General features: G+C 44.7%; 2 protein-coding genes and 1 pseudogene across 4 annotated transcripts; 2 read left to right on the top strand and 1 right to left on the bottom strand.

Annotated features, from left to right (window-relative positions):
* Positions 1 to 2,367: 2,367 nt before the first annotated feature.
* Positions 2,368 to 3,474, bottom strand: LOC108308172 (annotated as a pseudogene).
* Positions 3,475 to 3,481: 7 nt separating this feature from the next.
* Positions 3,482 to 10,730, top strand: METTL17 (methyltransferase like 17). Of its 2 annotated transcripts, XM_017533884.2 has the most exons (14): positions 3,656 to 3,747; positions 3,898 to 4,051; positions 4,132 to 4,266; positions 5,775 to 5,856; positions 6,192 to 6,273; positions 6,776 to 6,849; positions 7,649 to 7,743; positions 8,245 to 8,315; positions 8,497 to 8,604; positions 8,775 to 8,843; positions 9,589 to 9,639; positions 9,897 to 9,989; positions 10,225 to 10,409; positions 10,484 to 10,730. In XM_017533884.2, the coding sequence occupies exons 1-14, from the start codon at positions 3,673 to 3,675 to the stop codon at positions 10,587 to 10,589; spliced, it is 1,380 nt and encodes a 459-aa protein (XP_017389373.1). In that variant the 5' UTR covers positions 3,656 to 3,672; the 3' UTR covers positions 10,590 to 10,730. The 2 variants fall into 2 exon arrangements, with proteins under 2 accessions (XP_017389374.1, XP_017389373.1); XM_017533885.2 differs by lacking the exons at positions 9,897 to 9,989; positions 10,225 to 10,409; positions 10,484 to 10,730 and adding an exon at positions 9,718 to 9,884 and having other exon boundaries at positions 3,482 to 3,747; positions 9,589 to 9,663.
* Positions 10,731 to 11,305: 575 nt separating this feature from the next.
* Positions 11,306 to 15,345, top strand: SLC39A2 (solute carrier family 39 member 2). Of its 2 annotated transcripts, none has more exons than XM_017533889.2 (4): positions 11,306 to 13,043; positions 13,224 to 13,354; positions 13,600 to 13,645; positions 14,417 to 15,345. In XM_017533889.2, exons 1-3 carry the CDS (start codon positions 12,929 to 12,931, stop codon positions 13,609 to 13,611), a joined length of 258 nt encoding a protein of 85 aa, XP_017389378.1. In that variant the 5' UTR covers positions 11,306 to 12,928; the 3' UTR covers positions 13,612 to 13,645; positions 14,417 to 15,345. The 2 variants fall into 2 exon arrangements, with proteins under 2 accessions (XP_017389378.1, XP_017389377.1); XM_017533888.2 differs by having other exon boundaries at positions 13,595 to 13,645.
* Positions 15,346 to 16,672: the final 1,327 nt, after the last annotated feature.

The following is a 16,672-nucleotide window of genomic DNA, read 5'->3' as shown; positions in this document are numbered from 1 at the left end:
GGAGATGATTGCTTGAGCCCAGGAGGTCAAGCCTGCAGTGAATCATAATCATGCCACTGTACTCCAGCCTGGGTAACACAGCAAGACCAAGAAAGAAAGAAAGAAAGAAAGAAAAGAAAGAAAAGAAAGAAAGAAAGAGAAAGAAAAGAAAAGAAAGAAAGGAAGGAAGGAAGGAAGGAAGGAAGGAAGGAAGGAAGGAAGGAAGAAGGAGGGAGGGAGGGAGGGAGGGAGGGAAGGAAGGAAGGAAGGAAGAAAGAAAGAAAGAAAGTTAGAAAGAGAGACAGAGAGAGAGACAGAGAGAAAGAGAGAGAGAGAAAGAGAGAGAGAAGAGAGAGAGAAAGAGAAAGAGAGAGAGAAAGAGAGAAAGGGAGAAAGAGAGAGAGAGAGAGAAAGAAGGAAAGAAAAGGAAAGAAGGAAAGAAAGAGAGAGAAGAAAGAGTCAAAAAAAAAAAAAAACTGGAGGGTGTGCTTTGAACACAATTTAAAGAAGAAGAATGGGCAAGGATTGGAGAGAGTATTATCTGAGTCATTTTTCAGAATATGATAGAAGTTTGATGGGTCATAAACAGAAATGTCTCCAGTTGCCAGGGAGGTGTTGTCACTGACTGAACAGACAGGAGGGAGGAATGGACGTAGTGGGGATCCCTGAGCTTTTGTCTTAAAAGCAGAGGTGGCTACTACTTAAGATGTGACTGGCCAGGTGTCGTTGCTCACGTCTGTAATCCCAGTACTTTGGGAGGCCAAAGCGGGCAGATTCCTTGAGCCCAGGTGTTCAGGACCAGCCTGTGCAACATGGCAAAAACCCATATCTACAAAAAAAATACAAGAAGTAGTGGATGTGGTGGCACATGCCTGTAGTCATAGTTACCCGGGAGGCTGAGGTGGGAAGATCACTTGAACCTGGGAGGTGCAGGTTGCAGTAAGCCGAGATTGCGCTGCTGCACTCCAGTCTGGGCAACAGAGTGGAATTCTGTCTCAAAAACAAAAAACAAAAAACAAACAAAAAAAAGGAATGACTTAAAAAGAAGTAACTGCTATTCACATTGAGCTAATGGTGGCCCAACAGGGTCACATTTTTGCTATTTTAAGGCAAGTCAGGAATCCAAATTTTTTATGTGAAAATCTCCATTTGGAAAGTTGCCACCACATCCAAAATTGTTTAAAAAAAAAAAAAAAAAAAAAAAAAAAAAAAAACTGCATAGGCCAATCAGAATAGGTCTTGAGCCAGATAGACCTGCTGTAACTGTGCTATATGTGTTTAGCCTCATGTTATAAAGACTTGAGTGCAGCTTGTTCTACCCATTGAAACTATATGCATCACAGAGGGACCACACTACACCTAAGTCCTGTTTACATCCTCCTCACCCATAAAACTGTATCCCACACAACATTTATTTTAAAACTTGCAGCCAGGCATGGTGGCTGCAATCCCAGCACTTTGAGAGGCTAAGGCAGGAGGATCACTCAAGGCCAGGAGTTCGAGACACCTGGCAACAAAGCAAGACCCCCCCATCTCTACAAAAAAAGATAAAGAATTATCTGGGCATGGAGGCATGCTCTTATAGTCCCAGCTACTCAGGATACTGAGGCAGGAGGATCACTTGTGCCCAGGAGGCTGAGGCTGCAGTGAGCTATGACTATACCACTGTACTACAGCCTGAGTAACAGGCTGAAACCCTGCCTCAAATAAATACTTGCTTAATAACTTAAGGAATTAAGGAATGCCACAGAATGGGATGGCTAAGTTCTGTTAGCTCTGCCTTCAGTTCTATTCAGGTCAATATTTGTGTCCATAATTATATCAAAGGGCATCAACAATAACATTGTGTTTTCATATGACAAGAATGTAAAAAGATAGTGAAAAAATATGTGAATTATTTTTGTTGGAAGATGACATAATATCAGTTCAAGGGTCTAATTCCAATGTTTCTCACCTAGAACTTGACCCAGTGATTTAACACCTCTAACCATGCCTTCCTTACCTTCGATACACTTCTCCACCTCTGTGCATTTTCCCATGCCAATCCTTTTGCATACAATGTCCATCCCTTCCTGAATGCCCCAGCAAACCCCTGCTCACCCTCATGACTTAGAAGCCTTCCTAGACCCAATGGGCAAAGTAACTTCCTCCATCTCTGTGCTCCCAAAAAGCCATATTCATATAAGTAGTATTGCTTCTATCACATATTTAGTTTCTCTGCTTCTCCATAAGCTACTTGAGGACCAAGACTATGTTTCACGTATCTTAATATACCCTGTGACTAACACCGTTTCAGGAATAGAGTGCACACTACATAAATGCCTCATTTACAAAGATTAAATTCCCATTTTAAATAATGAAATACAAGCACTAGGAATGTAAATGACAGTTGTGTAGAAAGAAGCACAAATGTGAATGAATGCAAGATTTTGGAAACCTAACCTGGAGTTGTTTATACATTAGATCTTCATTTTTTTATTTTTAATCAAGAACAAACTTTATTGAACTTTGCACCCTATTAACAGAAGTTTAAAAAAAAAAAAAAGAACAGACTCTGTTTTACTAAACCTTCAGCTGTTGTCCCTCCTCCCCAGCTGAGGCTGTGACTGGCCTTTGCCACAGCCTGCATCTTCTCCTTAGCACCTGCTCCACCTGCCAGGAAGTAGCTAGTTTCCATGTCTCTGTGCTCCAGTTTATGGGCTCCTTCCAGGTTGGACTGTCAGCAGCCTCCTCCTTGTCTTCCTTTATATGAAGTCCTCAGGAAAAGGTAGGCTGGCCTCTGGTTCTGAGGCCGCCATACCCTTATCTGGCTTGCTATCTTGTAGCAGCTTCATGGTTCAGAGCTGCATGTTCAGAAGCTCCTACTGGGCTCCAGCCAGAGTAGTCACACACTCAAAAAGGGGGTCCAATTGGACTATCAAATTGTCCAGCTGCTGCTCTATCTGGATCAGCTGTTGCTCCAACTGCAGTGGTCGTTTCTTGCCTGTCTCCTCTGGGAGAACTGCAGCTTCATCTTTCCCTATTATGGAAGAAGAAAAGGGCAATACTGCAGCAAAATAGTTCTGCTCTATCACCTCAGTCTCCAAAGCCAGTAAGGACAGGGGTGTAATTTAAGGTAGAGAAAGCTATTAAGTTTTTACCTCAGATAATCAAAATTACTTCTAGAGTGGTTCCTCACCCAGCACATGAAGGAACATGCCAACATGTCCCACACGTGGTCATTCAGTCTGCCGAAGACCTCCAGGAATGAGCAGCTGTCTCCAGTCTGATAGAGCTCTGGTTGTTAGACAGGAAAAACCACCTAAGACTCAGTTATCCGCGGAGGAAAGCAAAAGAACACAGAAGTCAGTATTCCGAGAAACAATCTGCGAGTCTTTGCTCGCAACCCAACTCCATCCAGCTCCCCTCCCGCCCCGCTCCCGCCCCGCTCCCGCCCCGCTCCCGCCCCGCTCCCGCCCCATCCTCTTAATTTCTGGCGCCGGCGACAGGCCCAACCCAGCCTCCAAGTCAGCCCAAACATGGTTTCCGCCTCAAGAATATTTACATAGCCATTGCTTATTGGCTGCTGGCAAACACTCGCTCTTCTCGTTGGCTAAAACTGCCAGGAGAAGTTCTGCGAAGGCTGGTCCTTGCGGAGTTGGGACTGAAGGTCACGGGCATCTGTATTTCCGTTTCCGGTTCGCCTCCGGAACCATGGCGGGGGCTCTGAGGTATCTACTGACATTACGAAGATTGTGCCCTGGCCTTGGAGTAGTTCCCCACACCCGGGTGAGTGCCTACATCCCCTGCTCTCGGAGAGACGGGATCTCCAGAGACATCTCCGCGCCGAGGAGGAGCGCTCCTGGCAGTCCCCGCCTTAGCGAGCGCCCGCAACTTGCCTTTCTGCCAGGCAATCAGCCTTTCTTTATCTCCCTGCAGGCGCTCGCCGCCGTAGTACCTGGAGTGACCCAGGTAGATAACAAGTCCGATTTCCTGCAGAAGAGGCCCCATCGCCAACACCCTGGCATCCGGAAACTACCGCACGTGCGGCTGCCACAGGCACTGTCTAACGGTGCCCAGTTACTGCTACGTGGTGAGTAACGGCGGGAAAGGGAGAAGAAACATGACTGGACCTGCATGCAAGTGATTCCTCTTTTCATCTTTGGCCCATAGAGATCGCTGAGCCCAATATGGAGAATCAGGTGCAAGCACTGACCAATTATCTCTGGAGCAGACATTTGCCTGCAGAGCCAGAGGAGTTGCAAAGACGAGCTATGCATCTTGAGAAAAAATTCCTGGAAAACCCAGGTAGGACTTAAGAATAATTTAAAAGTAGGCCAGATTGAAATATCAGTGAGAAATGAAAAGCAAGAAATAGTCTCTCAAACAGATACTGAAGTCCCTATTTGACTTTCTGACCACAGCAGCAGTTGTTACAATGATTCCTTAATAAAAGAAGGTAGATTATTCTAGAGATTGCTAGAGAGTGCCCCAGTATACTGGGTTTGGTTTGGTTTGGTTTTTGTTTTTGCTTTGGGACAGAGTATTGCTCTGTTGCCAGGCTGAAGTGCAATGACTCAATCTCAGCTCACTGCAACCTCCTTCTCTTGGGTTTAAGTGATTCTCCTGCCTCAGCCTCTTCAATAGCTGGGATTACAAGTGTGCACCACCGCACACACCCGGCTACTTTTTGTATTTTTAGTGGAGACGTTTTCTTTATGGTGGCCAGGCTGGTCTTGAACTCCTGACCCCAGGTGATCTGCCTACCTTGGCCTCCCAAAGTGCTGGGATTACAGGTGTGAACTACCGCGCCCAGCCCATATACTGTTAAAATCTAGATATTTGTGTTTTTCCTGCAAGTCCACTGGATTAGGACCTTCTAAGTTTTTATTCAGGTGAAATAAAGTCCCTGGATGGCCCCTGCCCAGTACTGAAACCCTCTTCCGGGATAAGAGGATAAATATAATTCATCAATTAGTTTCATGATTGTGAGCTCCTTGACACTACAGACCTGCCATTTATTCATCTTACATTCCTTGCACACCTCACAGTACCTGGGTCACAGGAGGTGATTGGTAGATACTTGCTAAATAGTACTGAACTGAACACAGTCATGAGACCTAGATTTTCAGTCTCCTTTCTTCTCCATAGGAATAGTGGAGATCATTAAAACCGTAAATTAGGCCGGGCGCGGTGGCTCAAGCCTGTAATCCCAGCACTTTGGGAGGCCAAGGCGGGTGGATCACGAGGTCAAGAGATCGAGACCATCCTGGTCAACATGGTGAAACCCCGTCTCTACTAAAAATACAAAAAATTAGCTGGGCATGGTGGTGCGTGCCTGTAATCCCAGCTACTCAGGAGGCTGAGGCAGGAAAATTGCCTGAACCCAGGAGGCGAGGTTGCGGTGAGCCGAGATCGCGCCATTGCACTCCAGCCTGGATAACAAGAGCGAAACTCCGTCTCAAAAAAAAAAAAAAAAAAACCGTAAATTTTGGAGAAGTGAGGAAATCCAAAAAATAATGTCCTTGTCCTACCCTTTAAATTTTTATCACAGTTTCCTTTAATATAAAACAAACCCGTGGGACAGAATTGGTTAAGTTGAATGAACCATTCTTAGAAGCAAAATGCTTCTGTTAGTGGTAGTTGCTACTGTTAATTCTTACCTGAAGCTTTTCTCTAGGTTTGTCTTCTCTCTTGAGCTTTAAGGCTTTTCTTAGGTGGGAGTCGGAGAAGACTGGGTGGGCAGTATATTCAAATATTGGATCTGAACCCTGTTCTCCCTAGGTCCTGACTTCCAGTCCTTGTTCTCACCACAGACTTATTTCAGACAGAGGCGAAACTTCATGAAGCAGTGCTTCATGCACTACGTAAAACTACCTACCATTGGCAAGAACTGAGGTAAGCGGGGACTGGAAAAGGTGCACAAGAAGGAAAAGGTGGACTTTAGAAAAAGAGTTGGGGGAATACAATTACACAATCAATGTAGTATTTTTTTTTAATCACCTAACCTTAAAAGGATCAATTTAGTATTTGAAAAAGCTAAAGTTCAAAGTTTTGAACATTAAAGTTTGAAAATTTAGCATTTGTAAGGCTCCCCAGGACCCTTCTGTATTGGGGAGTGAAAGGCCTGAGCTGGAAGAGCCCTTTGCAAGATGTAATTTTCTAAATCTAGAAGGTAACTATGGGATTAAGATTATTTACTAGTATGTATGACTCTCTGATTTTAATGGCAGCTATAGTGAGGGACTGAGCCTGGTGTATATGGCAGCAAGACTGGATGGTGGCTTTGCAGCAGTCTCCAGAGCATTCCATGAGGTGAAAGTCCCTTAACTTCCAACCTGAACTTTTTGACCATCAGTTCCCTATTCATAAAGTAGTTTTCTGGGATGGGAATTCTTAGGGCATTGCATATGCATTGTTTTTTTTTTTTTTTAAAGAGGATCTGCACTGAGCATGGTGGGCTCCTGCCTGTAGTCCCAGCTATTTGAGAGGCTGAGGCAGAAGGATTTCTTGAGCCCAGTTTGAGAATGCAGTGAGCTGTGATCTCCACTGTACTCCAGCCTGGTGACAGAGTGAGACCTCATCTCTTAAAAAAATACAAAATAAAGACATTCTCTTTATCCTGTGAAAGCATTCTGTGACCCAAGAAAGGTTTAGAATCACTATTTTAGGAGATTCTTATTCCATAAGATATTTATATTGAATCTCAAAAGGCATTTACATCTCATATCCTCTGTGATAGCTCCTAATTCATATTTACCACGGTCCTAAATAAGTATCTAATTACCCTACTGTGGGATGTTGTATATTTCTTCAGATCCGGGTTCGAAATCCAGCATTTCAGCCACAAACTTTAATGGACTTTGGCTCAGGTACTGGTTCTGTCACCTGGTAAGTAACTTTCTTCAGCCCTGTCTTGGTCAATTTTAGCTCTAGAAAGCCATACTTACACAACTCCAAAATCAAGAGACTGGAAAACCCAGGGGGAGAGTAGGCAACTTGGGAATCTATAATGTTTCTTCCATCAAATTAGGCAAGGCAGAAGAAGGTATATGAATTGGGGCCAGAACTTAAAGAAATGTCAAGTAAAAAAAAAAAAAAGGCCCATTTTTAGAAAAAAAGAAAAGAAATTATCAAAGGTTTTTTTTTTTGCCTACAAATAGTATTTTGAGTCTACCTTTTTTTTTTTTTTTTGTGGGGGGGGGTTTTTTTTTTTTTTTTTTTTTTTTTTTTTAAGATGAAGTCTCGCTCTGTCACCCAGGCTGGAGTGCAGGGGTGCGATCTCGGCTCACCGCAACCTTCACCTGGGTTCAAGTGATTCTCCTGCCTCAGCCTCCCAAGTAGCTGGGACAACAGGCACCTGCCACCATGCCCATCTAATTTTTGTATGTTTAGTAGAGATGGGGCTTCCCCATATTGGCCAGGCTGGTCTCAAACTCCTGACCTTGCAATCTGCCCACCTCAGCCTTCTGAAGTGCTGGGATTACAGGCATGAGCCACCGCACCCAACCAAGCCTACCTTTTTTTTAAAGGAGTTATAAATAAAACAAGAGAATAACACTTAGTTTTTCCAACTGTTTTAACATAATGCTCTCTTTTCCCAGTGATGGGGTTGGGTATAAATGGGTCTCTTGTAGAGATGACTCTTGGTCATGGGAATTGGTGATTTATAATAATTTTGCCATCTTAGGGCTGCTCACAGTGTTTGGGGCCAGACCCTACGTGAATATATGTGTGTGGACAGATCAACTGCCATGTTGGTTTTGGCAGAAAAGCTACTGAAAGGTGAGTGCAAGAGCACTTCCAAAATTGAGGGAGTTAAGAAAGCACAGGGGTACTAGTAAAAGCATTTTACTGGGAAGTAGAGAAGAGGGTAAAAATTAAGATGAATCTGGGCTATTTTAAAGTTATGGTCAAGCAAAGGGTGGTATTAGAGGTTTCTGCTGGACTGAGGATGGGTTGGGTAAGATTCAAAGGACAGGAAGCCTAATAGTCTCCCTGCCTTTTTTGGTTTTTTGGACTTTTTTTTTCTTTTTTTAATTAGAGATAGGGTCTCCATATGTTACCTAGGCTGGTCTCAAACTCCTGGCCTGAAGCCATCCTCATCCTCCCACTTCAGCCTCTAGGGTAGCTGGGATTATAGGCATGTGCTGCCATGCCTAGCTTATCTCTGCCCTTTTTGATACACACTTTCCCTATTCTTGGGGCCATGTTTCTTACCTGGATACCTCTTCAGTTTATATGTAACTTCCTACACACTACAGTTGCCTCTTCTTTTCTCCACAGGTGGTTCAGAATCTGGGGAGCCTTATATTCCAGGGGTCTTTTTCAGACAGTTTCTACCTGTATCACCCAAGGCAAGTGGCAGTGTTTAGAATATTCTAAATGTGAAATGTGGCAGATAGAAAACTGTGGCTTGAGCTTTTGCAACCCCACACTGAGTGTTAGAAGATAAAAGAAATTTAGCGGCTAGGACTTTGTTGTATTCTTGGGATGCAGAGATGTTGAGTCTGTCATGGTCCTTGTCTTGGTCCTCAGGTGCAGTTTGATATAGTCATATCAGCCTTTTCCTTAAGTGAACTGCCCAGCGAGGCTGACCGTAATGAAGTAGTTCAAACCTTATGGCGTAAGACACATCATTTCCTGGTGAGTTAAAATTCCTTGTTCCCTTAAGTCTTAAAGCAGCTTGATGGATTTCATGCTTTTTCTTCTCTCATTGTCTTCATTCTCCATCTATGATTGTTCTTACAGAGCTACTGACATTTACACCTTCATGTAATTTAAGACTTCTGTGTATTATTCCCTTTTGTAAACAGGTGCTGGTGGAGAATGGAACAAAAGCTGGGCACAGCCTTCTCATGGATGCCAGGGATCTGGTCCTTAATGTAAGGCTTCTTCTTCCCTCACTCCCTCACTCATATGTCACCAGTTACTATTACTCTCTTGAAAGCTAAAGAGACTGTACAATTCAGGACTTTACAATTCAAGATGAGATTTGGAGGAAAAAAAAAAAGAAAAGAAAAAGCTAAAGAGATTGTCATATATTGGCAAGGGTGACTCTCAGGAAATTGGTCATATAAAGTCATTATGATATAGAGCAGTGGTTGGCAAATGAGAGCCTGTGGATCAAATCGGACCTGCCACCTGTTTTTATATTGGCCATACATATTTGTGCCTCTGTTGTCTGTGACTGCTTTCAAACTACAAAGAGCAAAGTTGAGTAGTTGGGACAGAGATAGATTTTGCCTACTCACTGGCCCTTTAAAAGAAAGTTTGCTGACTCCTAATCTACGGCATTGCTGAGCCAAGAACCTTGTCACTGGGAGAAGAGTATGAGCCAGTGTATAATCATAAATTTCATTGTCCTGGAGTGGGATTTTTTTTTGAGAGTGGAGGTTGCTGACAAGGAAGAGCACCGTACTATGTGCCAAGTTCTTGCCTTTCTCCTACAGCAAAGAGAAAGTTCTTTGTTCAGAGTATTAAAGATGCAGCCAGCTTAACTCAAAGGACATAGTTAATCGTTATTAGTGTTGAATATTACAGGAGTCCTCAATTTACTGAATGCAGAGATTGAGTTATGAAAATAGACCCCAGGCCCAGCTTTATTTCTTTTATTTCCTTTGATTTCAGGGAAATGAGAAGTCACCTTTGGACCCTCGACCTGGTTTTGTCTTTGCCCCAGTGAGTATTACTTCTACCTGTCCCACCACACAGATTTGAACTCAGGTGTGGACAGGAAAAGTAAAAGGGTAAAGCTAAGCCACTCTCCACTACTTTGTGTTCCTATCCAGTTCCTACCTAATGATTCCCCTGGCTCTTCCTACCCTCTGCTCCTGTCCTCCCTTCTCCTTGGCGCCTTTTGACTCTATCATTCTTAGTTTTTAAGTTTTGTGATTGATGGCTCTTTTGTCTTACCTCATTTTTTTCTGTGTTCACAGTGTCCCCATGAACTCCCTTGTCCCCAGTTGACAACCTCTAAGCCCCTGGCCTGTAGCTTCTCACAGGCGTACCATCCCATCCCCTTCAGCTGGGTATGTACCTGGGGATATTGCAGCAGGGAGCAAACATCCTGGAAAAACAGGAATAAAAAGAATCAGAGTTAGGAGGAGTTGAATAATTAATAGAACACTCTAGAGACTTTAGGGCCTACATGTGTATGATTTATACATTGTAAAAAAGGACTGCAGGAATGGGAAATGGGGGGTGCTTTACAAACTTTTTCCCCATATCTTTTCTTCTAAGCAGTCTCTATGTTCCTTATCTTAGAACAAGAAACCAAAGGAAGAAAAATTCTCTATGGTGATCCTTGCTCGGGGGTCTCCAGAGGAGGCTAATCGCTGGCCCCGTATCACTCAACCTGTCCTTAAACGGCCTCGCCATGTGCATTGTCACTTGTGCTGTCCAGATGGGCATATGCAGCATGCTGTGATCACAGCCCGCCGGCATGGCAGGTATAGGGGATGTGACCAAAATTAGTGGGATGTGGCAAGAACCTGGAGCCCACATTAATATCTCATTTCTATAGGGATTTGTATCGTTGTGCCCGAGTCAGCTCCTGGGGAGATCTTTTACCTGTGTTTACTCCATCTGCGTTTCCTCCGTCCCCTGCTCAAGATCCCTCTGAGAGTTGACAAGGATGTGTAACAAGTATTTTCTTCTATCATGCCTGCCAGGGCTGAAGCTACCTGGTATCCAGGAGGGGAATGCTGGCATCACCATATGTCTGTGTTTGAGATTTTTAATAATAAATAATAAATTTTTAAAGAATGAAAGTGGATTTCGTGATTCTTATGTGTAGAAGCCAGGCATGGTGGCATGTGCCTGCATTTCCAGCCACTCAGGAAGCTGAGGCGGGAGGATCATTTGAGCCCAGGAGTTAAGGCTGCAGTGAGCTATGATTGTACTACTGCACCATAGCATAGGTGACACAGCAAGACCTCCTCTCTAAAAAAAAATGAAATAAATAAGAATACATAAAAGGTATAGTTAATTAACGTGGCCTATCCTGTAATGAAGAGCTTCCTCAGGTTTTTGGTGCCACTCTTCCCGCACAAATCCCAAGCTCACCTTTCCTATTGTGACAGGCCAGATCTCCATAAGGTCTTCGCTGTAATGATGAATGTATAAGCTCATCATTCAAGCAGAAGGAGAAATGAATTGGGGGAATCAGGTGCCTGAGTAAGAGGGCTGGAATACAAAAAAAACAAGCCCCACCTGTACTTTCTCGACCTGAGATCTAGTTTAGTNTAGTTAATTAACGTGGCCTATCCTGTAATGAAGAGCTTCCTCAGGTTTTTGGTGCCACTCTTCCCGCACAAATCCCAAGCTCACCTTTCCTATTGAGAAAAACCAGATTTCCATAAGCCCTTTGCTGTAATGATCAATGTACATTAAAGCAGAAGCAAAAAAATGAATAATGAATTGGGGGAATCAGGTGCCTGAGTAAGAGGGCTGGAATACAAAAAAAACAAGCCCCACCTGTACTTTCTCGACCTGAGATCTAGTTTAGTGATAAAAGCAGTCCTGCACATAAGACCCATACCAGGACCAACTTAAGATTGATAAACCTTTCTATCTGCAGATCCCTAGTTTAGATAAATTAGGAAATGTATCTAAACTAGGAAATTTATCTAATACATAAGGAAACTCTATGTATGCCCACAGGTATACATAGAGTTCGAATTGTATATATAAGCTAAAGAAAAACTTGTAACTTTGAGTTGGTCTGGTGGGCTACTCCAGCCTTCGCCCTGTAATCAGTTGTAGAAATAAACTGCCTTCTTTCCCAGTCTGTCTGCATCTCATTATTAGACCACAAGAACAAGCAGCTGGACCCCATTCATCCAGAAACACTGTAAGAATAGTGCTTCTACCAGAGGCCAGGACTTCCCTAGGAAGATAATCCGGAGTAGCAAGGAAAGCCGCCTCCAGAGCTCTGAGAACTGGCTCAACAGGTCTCAGGGTTGTTATGTGGGCCATCTGAATAGGGGAATCAGCAGCTGCCTGGACTGTCTTTTACTACTGCCTTCCCTTCTGTTTTTCCCAGGGTCCCTCAGCTACCCTAGAGTATGTATGGGAAATCTCCCATACATTTCCATCAAGAATGATTCCCATCAGAACTGAATCTTCTACCCCCGATGCCTCTATATCCAGGTAGAATACTCTCATTTTCTCAGTTCATTTGTTTTTCCCTAGGCCTTGCTGTTCCAGGGTTAGGGCAGCTGCCTTTGTCTTAAAACTTAAATGTCTTTTTTTCCGCAGTTCTTAGCAGGAAACAGGCACAATCAGAAATTGTGACAGTATCAATGTAATACCAGAAATAACTCATTCCTCTCGAAACTGGTCCAATCAAAAGAGAAAGAAAAAATAAATCAATTTACCACTAGACATTTCCATGCCTGGAGCTATTTTTCTGGAGTTACAAGAAAACATACTCCAGGTGACCCCAAATAAAAGGGGGTGGTTCAAGTATCAGCATTGCAACCTGTAAGACTTAGGATGGAGTGGAGAGGGTATGGAAGGCTTAGATCAAATGTCCTGAGTGAGACAGGACCAGATCGTCCCCAGTATAAAATAGCTGGGAAGCAGCTACCATAGACTTTCCTATTTTGGATTAGACGAACCCTAGGCACACGAACTGAGACTATCCATAGCCCTTGGATTAGTCATGGCATTGAGGAGGAGGAGAAGACGCCACTGGGCTGTGCCTGACAGGGAGTCTGGAGTTTCTGGTTTCCAAGCTCAGGAAGGCGGAGCCAGGGGAGGGGCCTCCATGCAGTGGGAGGGCTGGAAGCTGGGGCAGGACCCATCAGCTCTGCAATGCTACACAAGGAGAAGCAACACAGAAGATACCAACAGCCTCCTGAAACTCGCAAGAGTGGACACTCCAGTGTTGACTACCTAAGATACTGCTTCAAAGAGGGCAACTCCCTTGTCATTCTGACTCCTGGGCTTACACTACACCCCAGAGATGGAGCAACTACTAGGAGTAAAACTTGGTTGCCTGTTTGCCCTGCTGGCTCTCACTCTGGGCTGTGGCCTTATTCCTATCTGCTTCAAATGGTTCCAGATTGATGCAGCTGGAGGTAAAGCTCTTCCCCATCTTTGTTCCATAGCCTGAATCTCACCTCAACCCTGTCCTGATACCTTGCTCTGATTCTCTCACCACCCCCAACCTTGGGATATTGAGTGCTGCCTGCTGCTCTTTACTCACCTTTGTCTGTCTCCGCAGTGCCAGGTGGGTTGTAACTTCTGCTTTTTATTAGGTCATCACCGGCGGGTCCTCGGACTCCTGGGCTGTATTTCTGCTGGTGTTTTCCTGGGAGCAGGGTTCATGCACATGACTGCTGAAGCCCTGGAAGAAATTGAATCACAGATCCAGAAGTTCATTGTGCAGGTGAGAGCAAAGATACCAAGCTGCGGGCCTCTGAGGCCAAAAGGATAAACAGAGCAGAGAAGAGAGCAGGAAAGGGATGGAGCCAAGGACATGGGTGGAACGACAGGGAAGATGAAGCTCTTGTGTGCAATGATGAAAGCAAGTCAGATTAGGCTTTAAGGAAAACAGAATTGCTGAAAGGACAGGACAGGAAGCTTTGCTGCTCCACCCCAAGTCTAATTTCTGCTGTTCTCTCCTTAGAACAGATCAGCAAGTGAGGGAAATTCTTCTGGTGATGCCAATTCAGCTCATGTAAGTACCTCTCACCATCCCCTATCTGGAGGGTGAGGAGAACCAGAGAGGCCTTTCATATCCAGACCCTTTTGGGAGGAATACATGAGGAGTACCAAGAATCCCTTCTGCTCCCTAGCTCAGAAATTGTAGAGGAAAAGGGGAGCAAACTCAATCCCTCTGAGTTTATAGAACCCCAGAGAAAGCTCTTGCTTTACCCTTTCATTCTTTCCCTAGATCTTCTGATAAACCTTACATCATTTTCCCATATTTTTAACTCTATTGAGATTGTGTCCCTTAGTCCCTCTGGCAGTCTTTTGTTGTTGTTGTTGTTGTTGTTTGTTTTCTGAGACAAAATCTCCTCTTTGTCACCCAAGCTGGAGTGCAGTGATGCAATCTCGGCTCACTGCAACCTCTGCCTTCCGGGTTCTAGCAACTCTCCTGCCTCATCCTCCTGAGTAGTTGGGATTACAGGCACATGCCACCATGCCCGGCTAGTTTTTGTACTTGTTGTAGAGACAGGGTTTCACGATACTGGCCAGGCTGGCCTTGATCTCCTGACCTCCAGTGATCTGCCCACCTCGGTCCCCTAAAGTGCTGTGATTACAGGCATGAGCCACTCTGGCATTCTTGTTGTTGCATGTCCATGTCTACTCTTAGCTTTATTTCCCCTGTTCTTTTTTGTGTTCTGTTACCACATTTTCTCATTCTCTTCAATCTCCCAATTCCACATCCATCTAATGCATTGGCTACTCTTCCTTTTCATCTCACAGCCCTCCATTTTATTCCTAGATGGAGTATCCCTATGGAGAGCTCATCATCTCCCTGGGCTTCTTTTTTGTCTTCTTTTTGGAGTCACTGGCATTGCAGTGCTGTCCTGGGGCTGCTGGAGGATCAACAGTGCAGGAGGAAGAATGGGGTGGGGCTCATATCTTCGAACTCCACAGCCATGGACATATACCCTCACCCTCAAAGAGTCCCCTGCGAGCCCTTGTCCTCTTGCTCTCACTCTCCTTTCACTCAGTGTTTGAAGGGCTAGCTGTGGGGCTGCAGCCGACAGTAGCAGCTACCGTGCAGCTCTGTCTTGCGGTCCTGGCTCATAAGGGGCTTGTGGTATTTGGTGTAGGAATGCGGCTGGTGCAGTTAGGTACTAGATCACGATGGGCCCTGTTCTCCATACTATTATTAGCTCTCATGTCCCCCCTAGGTCTAGCCATAGGGCTGGCTGTGACTGGAGGGGACTCTGAAGGAGGGTGGGGCTTAGCCCAGGCTGTGTTAGAGGGTGTGGCAGCTGGCACCTTCCTGTATGTCACCTTCCTAGAAATTCTTCCACGGGAGCTAGCTAGTCCTGAGGCCCCTCTAACTAAGTGGTGCTGTGTAGCCGCTGGTTTTGCCTTCATGGCCTTTATTGCCTTATGGGCCTGAGAGAGTCCTGGCTTTTCTGATGAACCTACTTACGATGTGATGACCTCTCTATCCCCAGGGACACCGCCCAGATGGCTTTGGCCCTCAGACATTTTTTTACTGAGACTAAATAACATTCAATAGGACTGGACTGGACCCCAGCTTTCCTTTACCTGAGATCCCATTTCTCACCCAGGACTGAGAAAAAGATATTTAGGTTGAGCAGCTATGAATTGGAGCATTGGTACAGAGACCCCTCAGGTTTTGTTCTTGTCCATTTATGCTACTGTGTGTAATAAAATGCCCATTTTACCCTCCTTCAGCCGTTTTGGATTTTATTTCTCCTGGTTGCCTAGAAGCTACCTGGCACATGAAGCCGTGGAATAGGGAATGGGAAGAATGAATGCTGAATGTAGTATTTTCTTCTGGAATTAGAACCCCTAGCCATTCTGTCAGTTGCCAGCCATAGCTCCAGACACAAAGCCTTGCTAAAATTCCAACAGCCTCCTCCCACCTTACCCGCTTTAGTTGAGAAAATGAGCCAGTTCCCAGCATTTAAAAGGAAAGAAAGTTAGAAACCAAAATGATGTGGATGTTCCTACACTTAACATACCCACCCCACTCCCAGTCCCTACTGTCAGCCACCCATGACACGTCCAGGCTAAATGGAGATCAGACGGAATGGAGCCCATCTCCATCAGGTTTCTATTTCTTCACACTGAGCCCTGTGTGGCCTGAGGGACACTATTGCTCTTCTTTGAGCTTCTATCTCCTTCCAGCTGCCTTATGTTGAGGGATTAAAAAGCAGTGTGTTTGGAGAGGGAGAAAGGTGCCAGATATTAAAATAAAGGCCTGGGGCAATTACTTGGCTCTTGCAGGATTTATTGGCTTTCTTTGTGTCTGCCTTACCAATTCTCTTTCCATCTGAGTAACCCCTACAATGTGCTGCTTCTCTTAAAAACTGCTGAGGATGGCTGGGAACAGTGGCTCGCGCCTGTAATCCCAGCACTTTGGGAGGCTGAGGCAGGCAGATCACAAGGTCAGGAGTTCAAGGACAGCCTGGCCAATATGGTGAAACCCCATCTCTACTAAAAATAGAAAAATTAGCTGGGCTTGGTGGCACATGCCTATAGTCCCAGCTACTTGGGAGGCTGAAGCAGAAGAATCTCTTGAACCCAGGAGGAGGAGGTTTCAGTGAGCCAAGACCGCGCCACTGCACTCCAGCCTGGGCAACAGAGTGAGACTCCATCTAAAAAAAAAAAAAAAAAAAAACTCCTGAGGACAAATACAAAAGCAGGTTAGCTGAAACTGAGTAGGAACAGGATAGCTATTGCGTAGCCCCCAGCTCATGAGTTGGAGGAATATCTCAAACTTAGTGGAGAAATAGGGAAAGAGAAAGTGTGCTCTGTGAGTTCAATTACCCTCACAAGTTGGCCCTTTCTAGTATTTTTAGCATGAAAGTCCACGTAGCTTTAACATGGATATTCATTCTTCTTCTCAGACTCTGTCTCCTTTTGATACTGTTCCCCTCCCTACAAAGTAAGAAATACAAGCCTCCTCACAAGCCCAGTTTACACACCCAGAGATCAGTGAGAAGGCAAGCTTCAGGCAAAAATGATAGATAGATAGACAGAAAGATACATA

The sequence above is a fragment of the Cebus imitator genome, unplaced genomic scaffold (genome assembly GCF_001604975.1).
Source record: "Cebus imitator isolate Cc_AM_T3 unplaced genomic scaffold, Cebus_imitator-1.0 Scaffold83, whole genome shotgun sequence".
Lineage (NCBI taxonomy): Eukaryota > Metazoa > Chordata > Mammalia > Primates > Cebidae > Cebus > Cebus imitator.
Note: the sequence above shows the minus strand (reverse complement) of the source record. Positions and strands in the feature narration are given on the sequence as shown.

Excerpts from the sequence above, each read along its gene's own strand:
- SLC39A2 (XM_017533888.2), top strand. The coding sequence starts at position 12,929 with ATGGAGCAACTACTAGGAGTAAAACTTGGTTGCCTGTTTGCCCTGCTG. Across the intron at positions 13,044-13,223 it reads CCAGATTGATGCAGCTGGAG|GTCATCACCGGCGGGTCCTC; the intron begins GTAAAGCTCTTC and ends GCTTTTTATTAG. Across the intron at positions 13,355-13,594 it reads TCCAGAAGTTCATTGTGCAG|AACAGATCAGCAAGTGAGGG; the intron begins GTGAGAGCAAAG and ends TTCTCTCCTTAG.
- METTL17 (XM_017533884.2), top strand. The coding sequence starts at position 3,673 with ATGGCGGGGGCTCTGAGGTATCTACTGACATTACGAAGATTGTGCCCT. Across the intron at positions 6,274-6,775 it reads TCTCCAGAGCATTCCATGAG|ATCCGGGTTCGAAATCCAGC; the intron begins GTGAAAGTCCCT and ends ATATTTCTTCAG. Across the intron at positions 6,850-7,648 it reads GGTACTGGTTCTGTCACCTG|GGCTGCTCACAGTGTTTGGG; the intron begins GTAAGTAACTTT and ends TTGCCATCTTAG.